The sequence below is a fragment of the Berghia stephanieae genome, chromosome 5 (assembly GCF_034508935.2).
Source record: "Berghia stephanieae isolate SIO BIC M18660-M18661 chromosome 5, UCSD_Bste_1.3, whole genome shotgun sequence".
In the NCBI taxonomy this organism is placed as follows: Eukaryota; Metazoa; Mollusca; class Gastropoda; order Nudibranchia; family Aeolidiidae; genus Berghia; species Berghia stephanieae.
The window spans coordinates 37,587,827-37,602,623 of record NC_088364.1 but is presented as its reverse complement, the minus strand read 5'-3'; the positions used below and the strand labels follow the sequence as shown (position 1 = coordinate 37,602,623).

At 32.4% G+C, this 14,797-nt stretch overlaps 1 protein-coding gene across 1 annotated transcript in view; it reads left to right on the top strand.

Moving 5' to 3' along the window:
• The window catches only part of LOC144972864 (TATA-binding protein-associated factor 172-like), a 48,327-nt gene extending 34,082 nt beyond the window's left edge, over window positions 1–14,245 (top strand). Inside the window, exons 31-40 of the mRNA XM_078914609.1 lie at window positions 1,229–1,292; window positions 2,243–2,450; window positions 3,233–3,363; window positions 5,281–5,406; window positions 6,894–7,042; window positions 7,612–7,779; window positions 8,299–8,376; window positions 9,283–9,412; window positions 11,882–11,973; window positions 12,473–14,245. Coding sequence (XP_078770735.1) covers window positions 1,229–1,292; window positions 2,243–2,450; window positions 3,233–3,363; window positions 5,281–5,406; window positions 6,894–7,042; window positions 7,612–7,779; window positions 8,299–8,376; window positions 9,283–9,412; window positions 11,882–11,973; window positions 12,473–12,761 — 1,435 coding nt within the window. The 3' untranslated portion in view covers window positions 12,762–14,245. The remainder of the gene's footprint in view (window positions 1–1,228; window positions 1,293–2,242; window positions 2,451–3,232; window positions 3,364–5,280; window positions 5,407–6,893; window positions 7,043–7,611; window positions 7,780–8,298; window positions 8,377–9,282; window positions 9,413–11,881; window positions 11,974–12,472) is intronic.
• The last annotated feature ends 552 nt before the right edge of the window (window positions 14,246–14,797 follow it).

Here is a 14,797-nt window from a genome sequence, read left to right as displayed (position 1 = left end):
CAAAATAGACACCCAAATTTTTCACAGTCTTTGAAACTTTGATCTTTAAACAATATTCGTTTATATATATGTGTGTGTGTAAAATATTTCAAGTATAATTATGATCAACTTCTACAGTATTGTTTCGAGCATTCGCTCTCATCAGGAAGTGATGAGAGTGAATGCTCGAAACAGTATTTTAGAAGTTGATCATAATTATACTTGTAAGATTTTATAAGTAGCTCCTTTTATCAAAAAGTTGAGCACTATTATTTCATGGTTTTTGTTTTTATGATATATATATATTTATATTTATCAAGTGGTCACAAAAAAGAAAACAACAAAAAAAAAAAACAAAACGCGCTGCCTTTGCCGGCTTGTATCTCTCAGGATTTTCATTGGATTTCTTTCAAATACAAAACACAAATAAAACAAATCCTTGTATGTACACTATCAAAATTTTAAGAATTTGAATTGAGAAACAAAAAAGATACAGTGATTTTTCAAAACTGTGTTCAGAAGTACAATATCAGAGGAAAATGACGCAGCATTGCAGAGAGTAAAATGGCGACGATCTTAACTTTTGCTGCCATTTTTAGCAAACATTAATTATGTCACCATAAACATTATTTTCATCATAATTCTCCTCATCATGTAAAAAATTGTCTGTGTAGCAGACTAAAATACCAAGTTTGGTCCAACGATTACAAATTTAACCCTTTTAAGTGATTAATAGCACTGCCATCCTCTTTAATGGCGTAACATAGTCTCTTTTTTACAACTTGAAATGCACTTCCGACTTTTCTAAATGCTTATCTCCTCCCAGCAAAAAATAATTCTTTCTCTCAAAGTTTCTTCTGTGAATGCAGATCTTTGTCCACTGGAAACTATGTAACTTGATGTGCAAAGAGTTTCCCAGGCATGGCAACAGGTGTCTTCTTTTAAGAATTACAATGAGCAAATGCCACAATAATTTACATCATCTTTTCGCTGATATTGAAATTTTTAGGTGGTAGTACAAGACTTTATATTATTTAAAAACCGCTCATCCAGTCATTTTGATATTTTGCATTGCTATTAACAAGGAATTGTTCTAGTAGTAGTGAACATTTGAAAAAGATATTTTTATTACCTTTTATAATAAAATGAAATAAACAGCGGCACATTTTTTGTGACCACTTGAAATATATATATTTATATCTTATAATTTTTCCTCTATTGTAATGATCTTTTTTTTTGTCCTTTTTAGTAAAATAAAATGGAACTACTGTATTCTAGATGAAGGGCATATTATTCGCAATGGAAAAACTAAGGTAAGAAAATATTTCTATTCATTGCCAGTTTTGCTTTGGTTGTTATATTGGAATGAAAGCATCAAGGTTCTCACTTGTTTACCTACCTACCTACTTACTTACCTCCTCACATACCTACATATGAATTATTATTCATTAAGCCTGGGAGCATTTTTAGTATTTTTCATCAGTTTGTCCATTGCAAGCAATTTACGGAATTTCTTGACTCCTTTAATTCTTTCACTTCTTTTTTCTACTTTCTTTCAATATTTTTATATATAACCTCTTCTGGCCTTGTTACAAAAAAAGAAAATCTAGTTTCTTTTTAAAAAACCCCACAAAAACCTGAGGAAAGACTATCTTTACTAGCACGAACACTTTGACAACATCCCTCCTCAGTGGCTGTTTCCAGAGAGTCGTCTATACTTCTCTGATGAAGTTATTTGTGTCATTTGCATTTCAAAATCTATGGTTGTTGCACACTGACAAAACACCTTTTAAAATGTTGGTTTGAGAACTTTTATTTCATATCTGGATTCACAAATATGACCGTCTATTTGTCAAAAATTCTGAAACCCAAAAATATTTTGATATTGAAGAATTTTTGACAAGTTTAGGGTCTTTTTAATCGACTGAGAAAAATTCTTCACGAAATAATGGCGTTTTGGGTATACACAGTTTTTTTTACAATGTTTGATCACTGATAACAAGGAAAATAAATTGACTTAAAGGCAAAATTTGATTACTCATAAACATTGTAAATAAATACTTTCAATATAGTATAAAAATATTCAAAAATTCAATTCGTAATAGTGTTTGCTAATTTTTTGTTGTTGTTTTTTTTTGTTTTGTTTCTTTTCTAGTTGTTTTAAAAAATATCTAATATAGTTTTTTTGGTATATTTATCATTCTGTCATTTGATTTAATGGAATTTGACTCTGGTCACTAGATTTTGTAAATATGTTTTGCAGTTGGCGAAAGCAGTCAAGAGCTTGATAAGTAACCATCGTCTGATCCTTTCTGGGACACCCATTCAAAACAACGTACTGGACTTGTGGTCACTTTTTGATTTCCTCATGCCAGGCTTTATGGGGACGGAGAGACAATTTATGGCCCGCTTTGGCAAGCCCATCATTCAGTCCAGGGATGCCAAAAGCACTAGCAAAGAACAGGAAGCAGGTTTGTGTATTTCTTGACATAAAAGTAGTCTATCAGATCCATAAGGGCCTAAGAAGCTTTAGTTTACCCCAGTTTGTAGTCATTAACAATTGCTTAGTTCCCTTTGAATGAGAGACTATTCCTTTGTAAAGCAGGCTATTTTCCTCTCTCTCTCTCTCTCTCTCTCTCTCTCTCTCTCTCTCTCTCTCTCTCTCTCTCTCTCTCTCTCTCTCTCTCTCTTTATATATATATATATATATATATATATATTATATATATATATATATTATATATATATATATATATATGGAATGGAAACTGATTTGTTGATGTTTAAAGTAATGTTATGACACATACTTGACAGTAAATATATATATTTATATATCCTTTTTTCACATTGTTGCAGCTGCCCCTCCTTATGTGCCTCTGAAAAAGTAGAGAGAATATTCTTCATTTATTGTTCAATATTTGTTCATTCTCACAATAATTTGGTTTTAGTTTTAGCTTCGAACCCTGAAGGTACTAAGTTTGACTCTCCGCTGCGCTGTGTTTCCTTGGGCAAGTCACCTTGCCCTAGCCATTTTCTGAAGCCCTGTACTGCAGCTGACGCATGGATTATTCCAACCTTCTCTTGAAATAGACCCTAAACACAAATTTCTTATAAGGGATGTAAAGAGGGAAATTTATCATTTATTTATTTATTTATTCATTTATTTTTGTGTTTATTCATGTACTTATTTATTCATTGTTTGTATATTTTTATTTGGAGATTCTTTCACTATTTTTTTTTCTCACAATCTCAGGTTCTCTTGCAATGGAGGCTCTCCACAGACAGGTCTTGCCATTTATCCTCCGTCGATTGAAGGATGATGTCCTCAAAGATCTGCCACCCAAAATTATGCAGGACTACTTTTCTGAACTAAGTCCTCTGCAGGTCTGGATTATTTGAAGCCAATACTACTTCAACCAACACCATCACATCATCATCACTACCTCTACTACTACAGCCACCACCAGATCATCATTTCCACCACTACTACTACAACTACTACTACTGCTACTACTACCACTACTACTATTACTACTACTATTGCTACTACTACTACTATCACTACTCCTCCTCCTCCTCCTACTACTACTACTACTACTTCTACTACTACTACTTCTTCTTCTACTACTACTACTACTACTACTACTACTACTACTACTACTACTACTACTACTACTACTACTACTGCTGCTGCTACTACTACTGCTACTACTACTACTACTACTACTACTACTACAACTACCACTACTACTACTACATGAGATGAAGTGAGTAGTACTACTACTACTACTGTCCCTCCTTATGTGGCTCTGAAAAAGTAGAGAGAATATTCTTCATTTATTGTTCAATATTTGTTCATTCTCACAGCGATTTGGTTTTAACTTTGTACCCAGAAGGTACTGAGTTTGACTCTCCACTGCGCTGTATTGCCTTTAGCAAGTCATCTACTACTACTACTAGTACTACTACCACTACTGCTACTACTACTACTACTACTATTTACTACTACTACTACTACTACTACTACTATTTACTACTACTACTACTACTACTACTACTACTACTACTACTTACTACTACTACTACTACAACTACTAATACTACTACTTACTACTTACTACTACTACTACTACTACTACTACTACTACTACTACTACTACTACTACTACTACTACTACCACCACTGCTATTACTACTACTACAACTACTACCACCACATCATTATCACTACCATTACTTCTACAACAACCACCACCACATCATCATTATCACTACCACTACTACTATAATCACCACCACAACCACATCAATATCACTACCATTACTGCTACAACCACCACCCTTGTATGATCATCACATATACCATGATTACAACCATTCTTTACATATCATATAGTTAATATTAGTTATCTATTTTGAACTATAGGATATGTAAATACAATCCCAAAGTCCACCCTAATGTCCTTTTCTTGTAATGTATGTGAAAATTCATCTTTCGGCATTGAAATTCCTCTGAGCTGTGTCTGAAAGTCCTGTGACCCAAATTTTAAGTTGACGTCTCTGTATAGTGCAATATCCACTTAACGTGCTCTAAGCGCTTTACAAGGGTCCCCGGCCAGCAGCAACACGTAATATGTAGAATGAGAAATGACACCTGTTAGGCCATATTACAGTTTTTTTCCAACAGAGACAAAGCTGTTAAAGGCCAGGTACTTGTTTTGTACCTGAAAATGATGGGAGAATGTAAGTGAAGAGTTTTTTACTGAAGACTCAACGATGCGCCACTCAGAGCAATGCCCTAACACAGGACATTCCGATCCGAAGTTGAGTGTTATACAACAAGACCACATCACTGCCTTTTAAATACACTCATTCTCCTCAATGAAAGCATTTAATATCAGTGTGCCCATATCACCCCCAAGATAGTATTGGATTTAATGACAGATCACAGATGTAAACTAAAAATATTTAGTAATATGAACTGATGATGTTAAAGATAGATAACCTTTCAAAAAATTTAAAATGCAAAAAAAAAAAACAAAAAAAAAAATCAAAACACAGATAAATTTGATTTGGAATAAAGCTTGAAGTAGCAAGTGCTTAAGATTATTCCCAATTTTTGTTTGATGGAGAAGAGTTAGAACCTGACTGAAACCCACCTCCTTTTCCAGTTTGTTGTTAATAAACGTTGTGAGACTGATGTTGTTCAATCTTTCATGATATATCATATAAATGGCATATTAATACAAATTCTCACTCTTGCTCTATTTTCTTTCATATTAAAAAAAAAACTGCATCAAGGTGGAACTGTATGAAGATTTTGCCAAATCTCGAGCTAGGCAGGGAGTGGATGAGACAGTGACAGGGGAAGACAAAGACAAGGACAGCAAGTCATCTGTGGCACATGGCACAACCCACATCTTCCAGGTAAATTTGTTTTTTGACTAACTGACTCAGTACCTATTGCCAGCTTCAGTTATAGTCTTGTTTTCTGTTGTTTTTTGTGTTCAGTTTCAGAGTGTTTCCAGGTCAGTCGCTTCGAATCATTTTTGAGGGTGACCGGTAGTGTTGTTTTTGTTCTATCTCTGCCTCATATTTCATTCTCAAAAATAAAATGATTTGTCATAATTTGTTTGCAGCAATTTCTGAAGTTAGTCTCATGGTGTCAGAATAATACGCCATCTTACTTCCGATATTTGAATTTTGAGTGGTGTTTCACTGCCATTATGTAGAATGTTTCATTAAAAAATTTTCTATTTTTTGCTTTTCCCTTAGTTATTTATTGTTTTTTTTTTTGTTTTTTGTTTTTTTTTTCTCAGACAGTTTGGATGATATTATAAAGATAATGATTATAATAATGATGATGATAATGATAATAATAATAATAATAATAATAATAATAATAATAATAATAATAATAATAATAATAATAATAATAATATAATAATATATAATAATAATAATAATAATAATAATGATAATAGTAATAGTAATAATAATAATGATTATAGTAATAGTGATAATAATAATCATAATGATAATAATAATAGTAGTAATAATAATAATGATGATGATGATGATGTTGATAATACAAATGATTTGCACTCATGTGTGGTGCTGCACGTATTATAATCAATATGAGTGTGAGTTCAACAAAAGAGTAGATTATACTAAACTCCGAATATGCTCAGACTACAAAACCATTCATATGCTTTATCAATTTCTGAATAAATCGCTATCAGAAATTGACATAGAATGAGAGTTCAATGGATTGATTGATTGAGTGATGATTGTTGATGATCTATAGTTGAATGAAAGCGTCAAACAGATAAACCCAATGTATGTTGACGCCTGTAGATTTTGTACCTTATGATAAAGATCACTATAAAATTCTTTTGTTATTAAATAATAAAGAGAAGTTGTGTTGAATGTATTTGAAATTTTGTATACTGGCTTAGGCAAGTGATCGATGGTAGATATATTAAAACGATGTGGATAATATTGAGAAAGATGGTTCAACAGTAAGAGATGGTTTGTGTTTTTTAATTGTAAATACACGCATATTAGAAAGATTCAATTCAATACATTCAATTAAGGAAAAACATCAGCTTTAATAAGAAGAAAAATTGTTGTCAAAGTCGTTTTCAAAGATTAATTCCTTATTCATATTCTTTTCTAAAGTTTTTATTTTTTTTACCATTGAACTTACTAACACATAACTGCATCTATACGACAATTATTTATACAAGTAAAAAAATTCACTATAAAAGAATGAAGCTTCAATTATCAGGGGAAGGGGAAAATTGTCTAAAATTAACACCAATTGATATTTAGCTGTAAGAGCAGATTTCGCTTCAACTTCAAGATCACATAGATAACTTTATCCATTGGGTTTTTTCCCCAAAAAACTACAGGCTCTACAGTACTTGCGTAAACTGTGTAATCATCCTGCTCTTGTTTTAAATAAATCTCACCCACGTTACACTGAGATTGTATCAAGACTGACCGTGAATAACTCAAGCCTGAAGGATCTGTCCCATGCACCCAAACTCATAGCTCTCAAGTATGTTATGTGGTTATTATTGCTGTTGTTAGGATTATCATCATTATGATAATTTCTTCTTCTTCTTCTTCTTCTTCTTCTTCTTCTTCTTCTTCTTCTTCTTCTTCTTCTTCTTCTTCTTCTTCTTCTTCTTCTTCTTCTTCTTCTTCTTCTTCTTCTTCTTCTTCTTCTTCTTCTTCTTCTTCTTCTTCTTCTTCTTCTTCTTCTTCTTCTTCTTCTTCTTCTTCTTCTTCTTCTTCTTCTTCTTCTTCTTCTTCTTCTTCTTCTTCTTCTTCTTCTTCTTTTTGTTCTTCTGTTGACGATGATAGTGATGACAATATTGTTGATGACGAGGATAATGACAATAATGCTGGTATATATATATATATATATATATATATATATATATATATATATATATTATATATATATATATATATATATATATATATTGATTGATTGATTGATTGATTGTAAATTTTCAAAATAGAAAGCAAAAAAATGCATTAGAAGATTTGTATTCTTTACATTGAGGTTTCTGTTAAGTAGACAGTTTTGTTTGAATTAATTTTGCCTTTTTGTTTTCCCAGGCAATTGCTGAATGACTGTGGTATCGGCATGACTACCAATCAAAGTGGTAGTTCAACCTCAAGTGAGCCGGTAGGCGTGGATGCTACACCTGTTGTTAATCAGCACAGAGTTTTACTCTTCTGTCAGCTAAAATCCATGCTGGATATTGTGGAAAATGACCTGCTCAAGTAAGGATTTTATGTTATTTTGCTGAATGAGGATTTAAAAGAAAATAGTAATGATTAAAGATGGAAATATGATGAATGCATTTGTTGCAAAAATGATTACTACTTTATGGCTGTAGCATATGCCCACTTCTTCGATTATTAAGATTCATTAATCTTTTCGTTAGAACTATTGAGACAATAAAGTTTATTATGAAGTTGATGATTGTTTTGTTTTTCTATGATTTTGTTTTTCTATGTAAACATTTCTGTCTAAAAATTAAACTATTTGCACAACAAACAAAAATTAAATATTTTAATCTGATTTCATTTCCGCCAAACTTTCATATAATTTTATTTTGCAGATAAAAGTAAAGAATAAAACAGATGGGATATGGATTTCAGAATTTCAGGGGGAGGGGGGGGGGGGGGGGCGGTGAGAGGGTTGGTAGTGGATATTTGTAGTTCTTTGTTTTTTTGTTGGGTTTTATTTTTTTTTGTGATTTATGGCTTTTTTTCAATCATTTAATTTTCACATTCCAGAGTCAACATGCCAGGTGTTACCTACCTTAGATTGGACGGTACTGTCCCACCTGGTAACAGACACGATATCGTACGCAGGTAAATCCAAACAAAAAAATTCTGATTAATGAGAAACAAAAACCACATGAGGATTTTTTTCCTTTTTCCTTCAATGATTGGGGTCCGAATAACTTCATTTGTAGAGCCCTTGATAGTAAAAACGGGAGGGTATCAGTCCTAGGTTGTCAAAGATTTTCTGACCCCTCTGTCTACCTAGATGTGATTAATTAGTTTGGTCTCTATAAGTTCTTTTAATACTTTGTATAAAGTTGTTACTTTAGCCAGCCTGACAAGTAAAGGGGCTACTATCAGTCCCAGGTTTAATCGAGGGTTTTTCTTACTTCTCTGGCCACTCAATAATGATGATGGCTTAGTTGGGTTGCTTAGATCAGTTGGGAAATGAGATGTTGTGACAGGAAGCAATTGTTACTGTCCCTTTAAAAGTACTGAAACGGATAAACTTCGTTTCCATGATTATGAAAGACTACTTTTATATATATGAAAACATCATCATGCTTGTGTATTTTGGATCGTCTTTACTGACTAACAGTATCTAGGAACTTGATTTTATCCCGATTTGTTTATTCTTCCATTCCTTTGCTACTCTCTTATAATAGATCTATTCCATTACAAAGTACTTGGATAGCTTTAAGTAAGATCCAGCAACTCATTCACTCTTTCGAAAACATTCATCTTTTTATTTTAATAAGAGTGCATAGATCAGAAAATGAATACGCGGAATTATGTTTTGATTTTACAGTTTTTTTTGTTTGTTTTGTTTTGTTTTGTTTGTTTTTTTGCCTTTTTCAAATTTGCAGTATTATTTTTTTTCAGAACGTGAAGTTTTGCTTACTACTTTCCATATTCTCTCGTGTTGTTGAGTTCAACCCATTAGATGAAATAGAGACGATATTTTACTTTGCTTTTTTTCCCTTATATTTTCAGATTCAACTCTGATCCTTCCATTGATATTTTACTCCTTACTACCCATGTGGGAGGCCTGGGTCTTAACTTGACAGGTGCTGACACAGTCATCTTTGTAGAACATGACTGGAACCCCATGAAAGACTTGCAGGTATGGATAAATCTCTCTGATTTTTGACAACTCTTGTAATTCTTGCAACACATTGAGGATTATGACCAAGCATTGAATGATTAATAGATTTCACCTCATGATTAAAAGAAAAGGTTTGACGGTTTGAAATTCATTCTTCTCAAAATGGGGAATATTTTTTGGACTAAAAGAGTTACTCACTTGGGCATGGGAATTGCTAACGCTATTGTTAAATTAAAAAAATATAATTAAAGTGGTCAATCATATTTTGAGGCTGAAATTTCTATTTGCAGTTCACAATAAAAATTTACTTCTGGAAATATGAAACTGTGTAAGGCGGACACAGACCATTACTGAGCCAAGGGTTCAGTTACACAGATATCCTTCACAGATGACTCTTGACTGTCAGCAATGTTTTGGTTATTTAATTTTACAAATAAATCCTGTCCATGTCAAAGCACATCATCAGAGTTGGTTGCAGTCTTTTGGACTGTTTTTGGCCAATTCAATTCCTTTATTTATTCATTTTTCTTTCTTTAACTCCCCCACTGCATCTTTTTGGGAAAAAAATAAATAATTTATTTCTTTGTATTTTTATTTCATGGTTCTTTTATCTTTCTATTAATTTTATTCACACATTTTGAAAAAAAATTGTCATTGTGATCCAAATTTATTTTAAATCAAGAAAGTCTGGCAAAATAGAAAAAGAAACTGAGGTTCAGCCATAATATCAAAATTGATCTCACAGATGAGCTATGCACCTGACATATCTTCATGTCAAAACAGACATAGCCTATTGTCTCAAGAGTAAATTAAAAGTGTATCATGTTGATAATGCATTGGCTCCTACCCTTCCGCTTTCCCGGAATCATTTTGCTGAATTGGTCTACAATCCTCGGTGATTCCGTAACTCAAGGCAAAAATTCTGATTCAACCAAGGAAATTATTTTTTAAAATATCTAGTAAAAAAAAATGTGTAAGCTATGGCTTATTTCGTCATCATCCTCCATGGTCAATCAATACACATTTCATATGTCTGATTAGTCCATTCATTTATAGTGTGTGCAGTTGATGTCAGATATTTTAGAGGTGGGGGGAAGGGGGAGAGTCCATGACCGAAGTGTTATTATGTTGGCTCCAATATGTGAGGTCAATGACCTAGGTAATATTATATTTAGGTTTCAATCGGTAGTATTATTGAGTACAGTGAGTACAGTCGGCTACTTTCCCTATTTAATTTTGGTCCCCTATATTTGTGTGTATGTGTGTGTGTGTGTGTGTGTTCCTGCACACACATTTGTTTGATTAAGTATATGATTGATGATGAGGGGGGGGGGGGGGGGGGGGGGGAGGGTCCTGACTAGGTTAAATCCATCCGTTCGATGCTTTGTTCTGAGACTGCTAGGGCATGTGTCCTCTATTATTATTTGACCTCCTTTTTAGTCTTTAAACAATAAGCACATTTTTACACATTTTATATTGTATCATTTGAATTCTTTTGGATTGCCTATTACATTATCTGCAGCAAAGCATGTCATAGTCAATAATAGTAAGTTGATTCAATAACAATAAGTTGATTCCACTTTTTGGTCTCAAATTCCGCTTTTAATGTATTCTGATTCCTCTTTGGGGCTATTGGGGGTAGGAGCCTCTGATAATGCAGACAATTGAATGATTCAACAGGCAATCAACATCAAGGAATGATTCCAACTTATTTAATTGCCCTTCCATTCATGAGAGTCTAAGTAAACAAAAGACAAAGGATTTAAATCTAGTATTTGTGTTCATGGCCAATAAACTGAGTAACTCGAAAAGAATCTGTAAATTCGGACAAAGGACACAATTATGGACAATAAGTTTACAGATTCTTGTCATCTTATGGTCCACAGTTATGTCCTCTGTCCGAGTAAACAAATATCCACTTTGTACATCTCAAATAATGAGAAGAAAAAAAAAATGCCAGGGAACTGTCAAGTGTCTTTCATTCATTTAGTGCGTCTTACAATACATAAGTAATTACACAAGTAGTTACACAATTGTGACTGTGATGCATGCAATAAATTGATTATATGATCAATTGTTATATAATAAATTTTTCAAAATCAATTTTTGAAAATGATTCTTGTTTTGATCCTTCTATAGTATTGAATTAATGAATAACTAAAATAAACAAGAAGAGAATGAGAGATTGGCATTTTGACAGCACCCATTTTATCACTTTATGTTGACAGCACTTGCATCCCTTTTTGTTCCTTTAATCAACAACCCTTCCATTTCTCTTTAACTTAAAAAAAATTTTAGTTTAAAGGACAGAACTATTTTGCTATTGCTATCAATAATCACATAGGAATATCTCTCCTCAAAAGCTGTAATTGGGCAGTGCTAAAAATTAGCAATAGTTAAGATGTTTACGTTTTGTTGCTATTGCAAGCTAGAAAGCGAGTCAGTATGTTATAAAATGTTATGGAAATAAAACTCATTTATCCTCAGGCAATGGACAGAGCCCATCGTATAGGTCAAAAGAAGGTTGTCAATGTTTACAGACTCATCACACGTGGAACTCTTGAGGAAAAGATCATGAAGTTAGTCTTGTCTTTTAATTATTTTCTATGATACGAGTAGTTGTCAACTCTAAAGTCCTTTCATTTTACATATTATTTATTGTAGTCAATTAAAACCAGTGGCTTCTTTAAAAAAAAAAAAAAAGCAAAACTTTAATCATCTGATTTTTTCTCTCAATACGGTTTCACAGTCTTACTTTGTAATGAAAAATTTTCAGCATTTATTTGGAGCTCACCTTCTCATCTACTTTTTAGAATTAATAATACGATGATTAGTTTTAATTATTTTGTTTTGTTTTGTTTAATGAAAATATCAATATCTGTGTGATTTGCGTTATGGCTTCTTGATGTTTTATTGTCTTTAAAAGGTACATAAGTTTTAAAGCTTAACAACAATTGCTTATAGATTTCTATCTTTAGTCAAAATTTTGTTTGGTCTTTATGTGTTATTTTATTGTTATGGCATCTTTTAATGTCATTCCTTTTACCACATTGTTTCTTCCATCCATGATAATTTCAGTCTTCAAAAGTTCAAGATGGCAGTAGCAAACACTATCATCAATCAAGATAACTCCAGTTTGCATACTATGGGGACGGACCAGTTGCTGGACTTGTTTGTTCTTGACCAAACCAAAGGATCAGCCCTAGATAAACAGGCTTCTGAAAAGAAGAACGATGGAGACTCCAATAAAACCAATAGTGTCAAATCAATTCTGGAAGGTTTGGATGAGTTGTGGGATGAATCTCAGTACGAAAAGGAATACGATATTGAAGCGTTTATGAAATCCCTAGGGAAGGTTAAAAAGTAGTTCAGAGACTGACAGAATCAGCACTCCCAAGATCATACATACTTAGAACTTATCAAATTATTGGTAACAGTTGGAGCAAGTTATTTATCATGGTTTGCAAGAGGTGGTTTGTATTTTTGTTAATTTAATTTGAATCCTCTTTGCTTTAAAAGCTGACCAATTTGACTTTTGGACACTCTTCCATTTTGTCTGACACGTTCGTCCATTATTTATCATAATGAACAAAACACAACCATATAATTCATTTCATTCCCCCTTCCTCCTTTCCTTCTCATTTCCTATAATGTTTTAATGGTTTTCAGACCAGCTACTGACCTCATTCATTATTGCTCGACACAAGAGTGGGACCTGGTACTGACTGTGCCTTTGACATCACATAGCTTGACAATTGATATTACAACTAGTAATTTTTTAGGGAGGATTTTTTGTTTTTTGTTTCTTTTGTCTTACAACAGTACATTTATAATTCTCTGTCAATACCATCATGTTATAAATTTTATAATTTTTTTTTTATATCTTTTGATAAATTTGATAAAAGGAATATGTCAGCGAAATTATCAGAAATAGATGCAAATATCATTTTGTTTTTAAATATATTGATTTTGTATTGATTTCTGCATTACCAGTGTTGATGTTTTAACTACAGAAACAAGCAATTTGAATTCGTTACCTCATAACTCTTTTTCTTTTTGTTTTTTTTTTGTTGTTGTTATTTTTAATACATATCATACCTGATCAAATTATTTTGTATTTGTGTAAATTAAGTTTGCGAATTTCACATTGTATAATGCACATTTTTTTTTTTTTTGGCCCTGCCTGGAAGGGTACAGTGGGGACCGCTGAGAGGTGAGATAGTAAGGTCTTTCACTATAGGTAATGATGATATTTATTTTCTTGTATATCAATAAAGTGTTTAGTTACTCACATATATATGTTGTTATCATTTGAGTGTATCTTTTTGATGGGGGTCATGGGCCAGTTTTTGAATAGGACTTTCAAACCAAAGTTTAAAGAAAAATTGCCTTTGAATCAGAGCTGTTAGGCCCATAAGCCAGAGTTTATCTCGGTTTCTATAGCGTGAAACTGACAGTAGCAATTGCTTGCTACCCTTTTGGATAGGGCACTGGTCTATCACAAAGTACTTTCCACGAGATTTAACAGACCCAGCTACACAATCACTGCTGGGTGGACAGATAGGTCAGAAAAAATCTCAATGGCTCCCGGGATTGATCTCGGTCCCTTTGATTGTGAAGCGAGTGCTCTACCGATTGAGCTATGGGGACCCCCACATATTGCAAACATGACTTAATAAAATATAGTATTGTACTATTTCGTTGACATAAAACATTCAAAATCAATGTTGTTAAAACATATATTATAAGTAAATTTTTCAACTGAATTATAATGTTATTTGAACTGAACTGAAAGCAGGATAAAAAAAGAAACAAACAACAAACAAAAAAAAAGAAGCAAAAAACAACAAAACATCATTTTTATATAAAATAGAAATTAGCACTTACTATACGTAATATACATATTAAAATTTTTTAAAACATAAATAGAAAATAGATTTGTTTTGGTGGTTTATATTGGAATCTACAAATATACACTATTTGAACAAATCCCCTCCATTTGACTGTTATACGCTTTTCAATTGATATTCCAGAGCTATGGACTCAATGTCTTTTATATTGATTGAATGTCCCGTTTATTGGGGTCTTAACCACTTGGGTCTTTCTTTCCTCTTTATTTTATTTCTTGCTAAGTTAGTGATGTTAACTTAGGCGAAGTAATTAATCTGAGAGTTTTTAAATAATACTCATGTCATGACAAATGCCTTCAATTACTTCAATTCTCAATATCCCATTTTATAATGATCAAGATCGGTACTTAAATCATTTTGGAACTAATAATTTGATTTCTTGAATGGAAAATGAAGTTCAGAGTATGAATTTTTTTTGTGAATTAAAAAAAAATTATTTTCTACTTGGTGAATGTCAAAAGAATCCTTAAATCCTGTTTTACTGGTATTATTG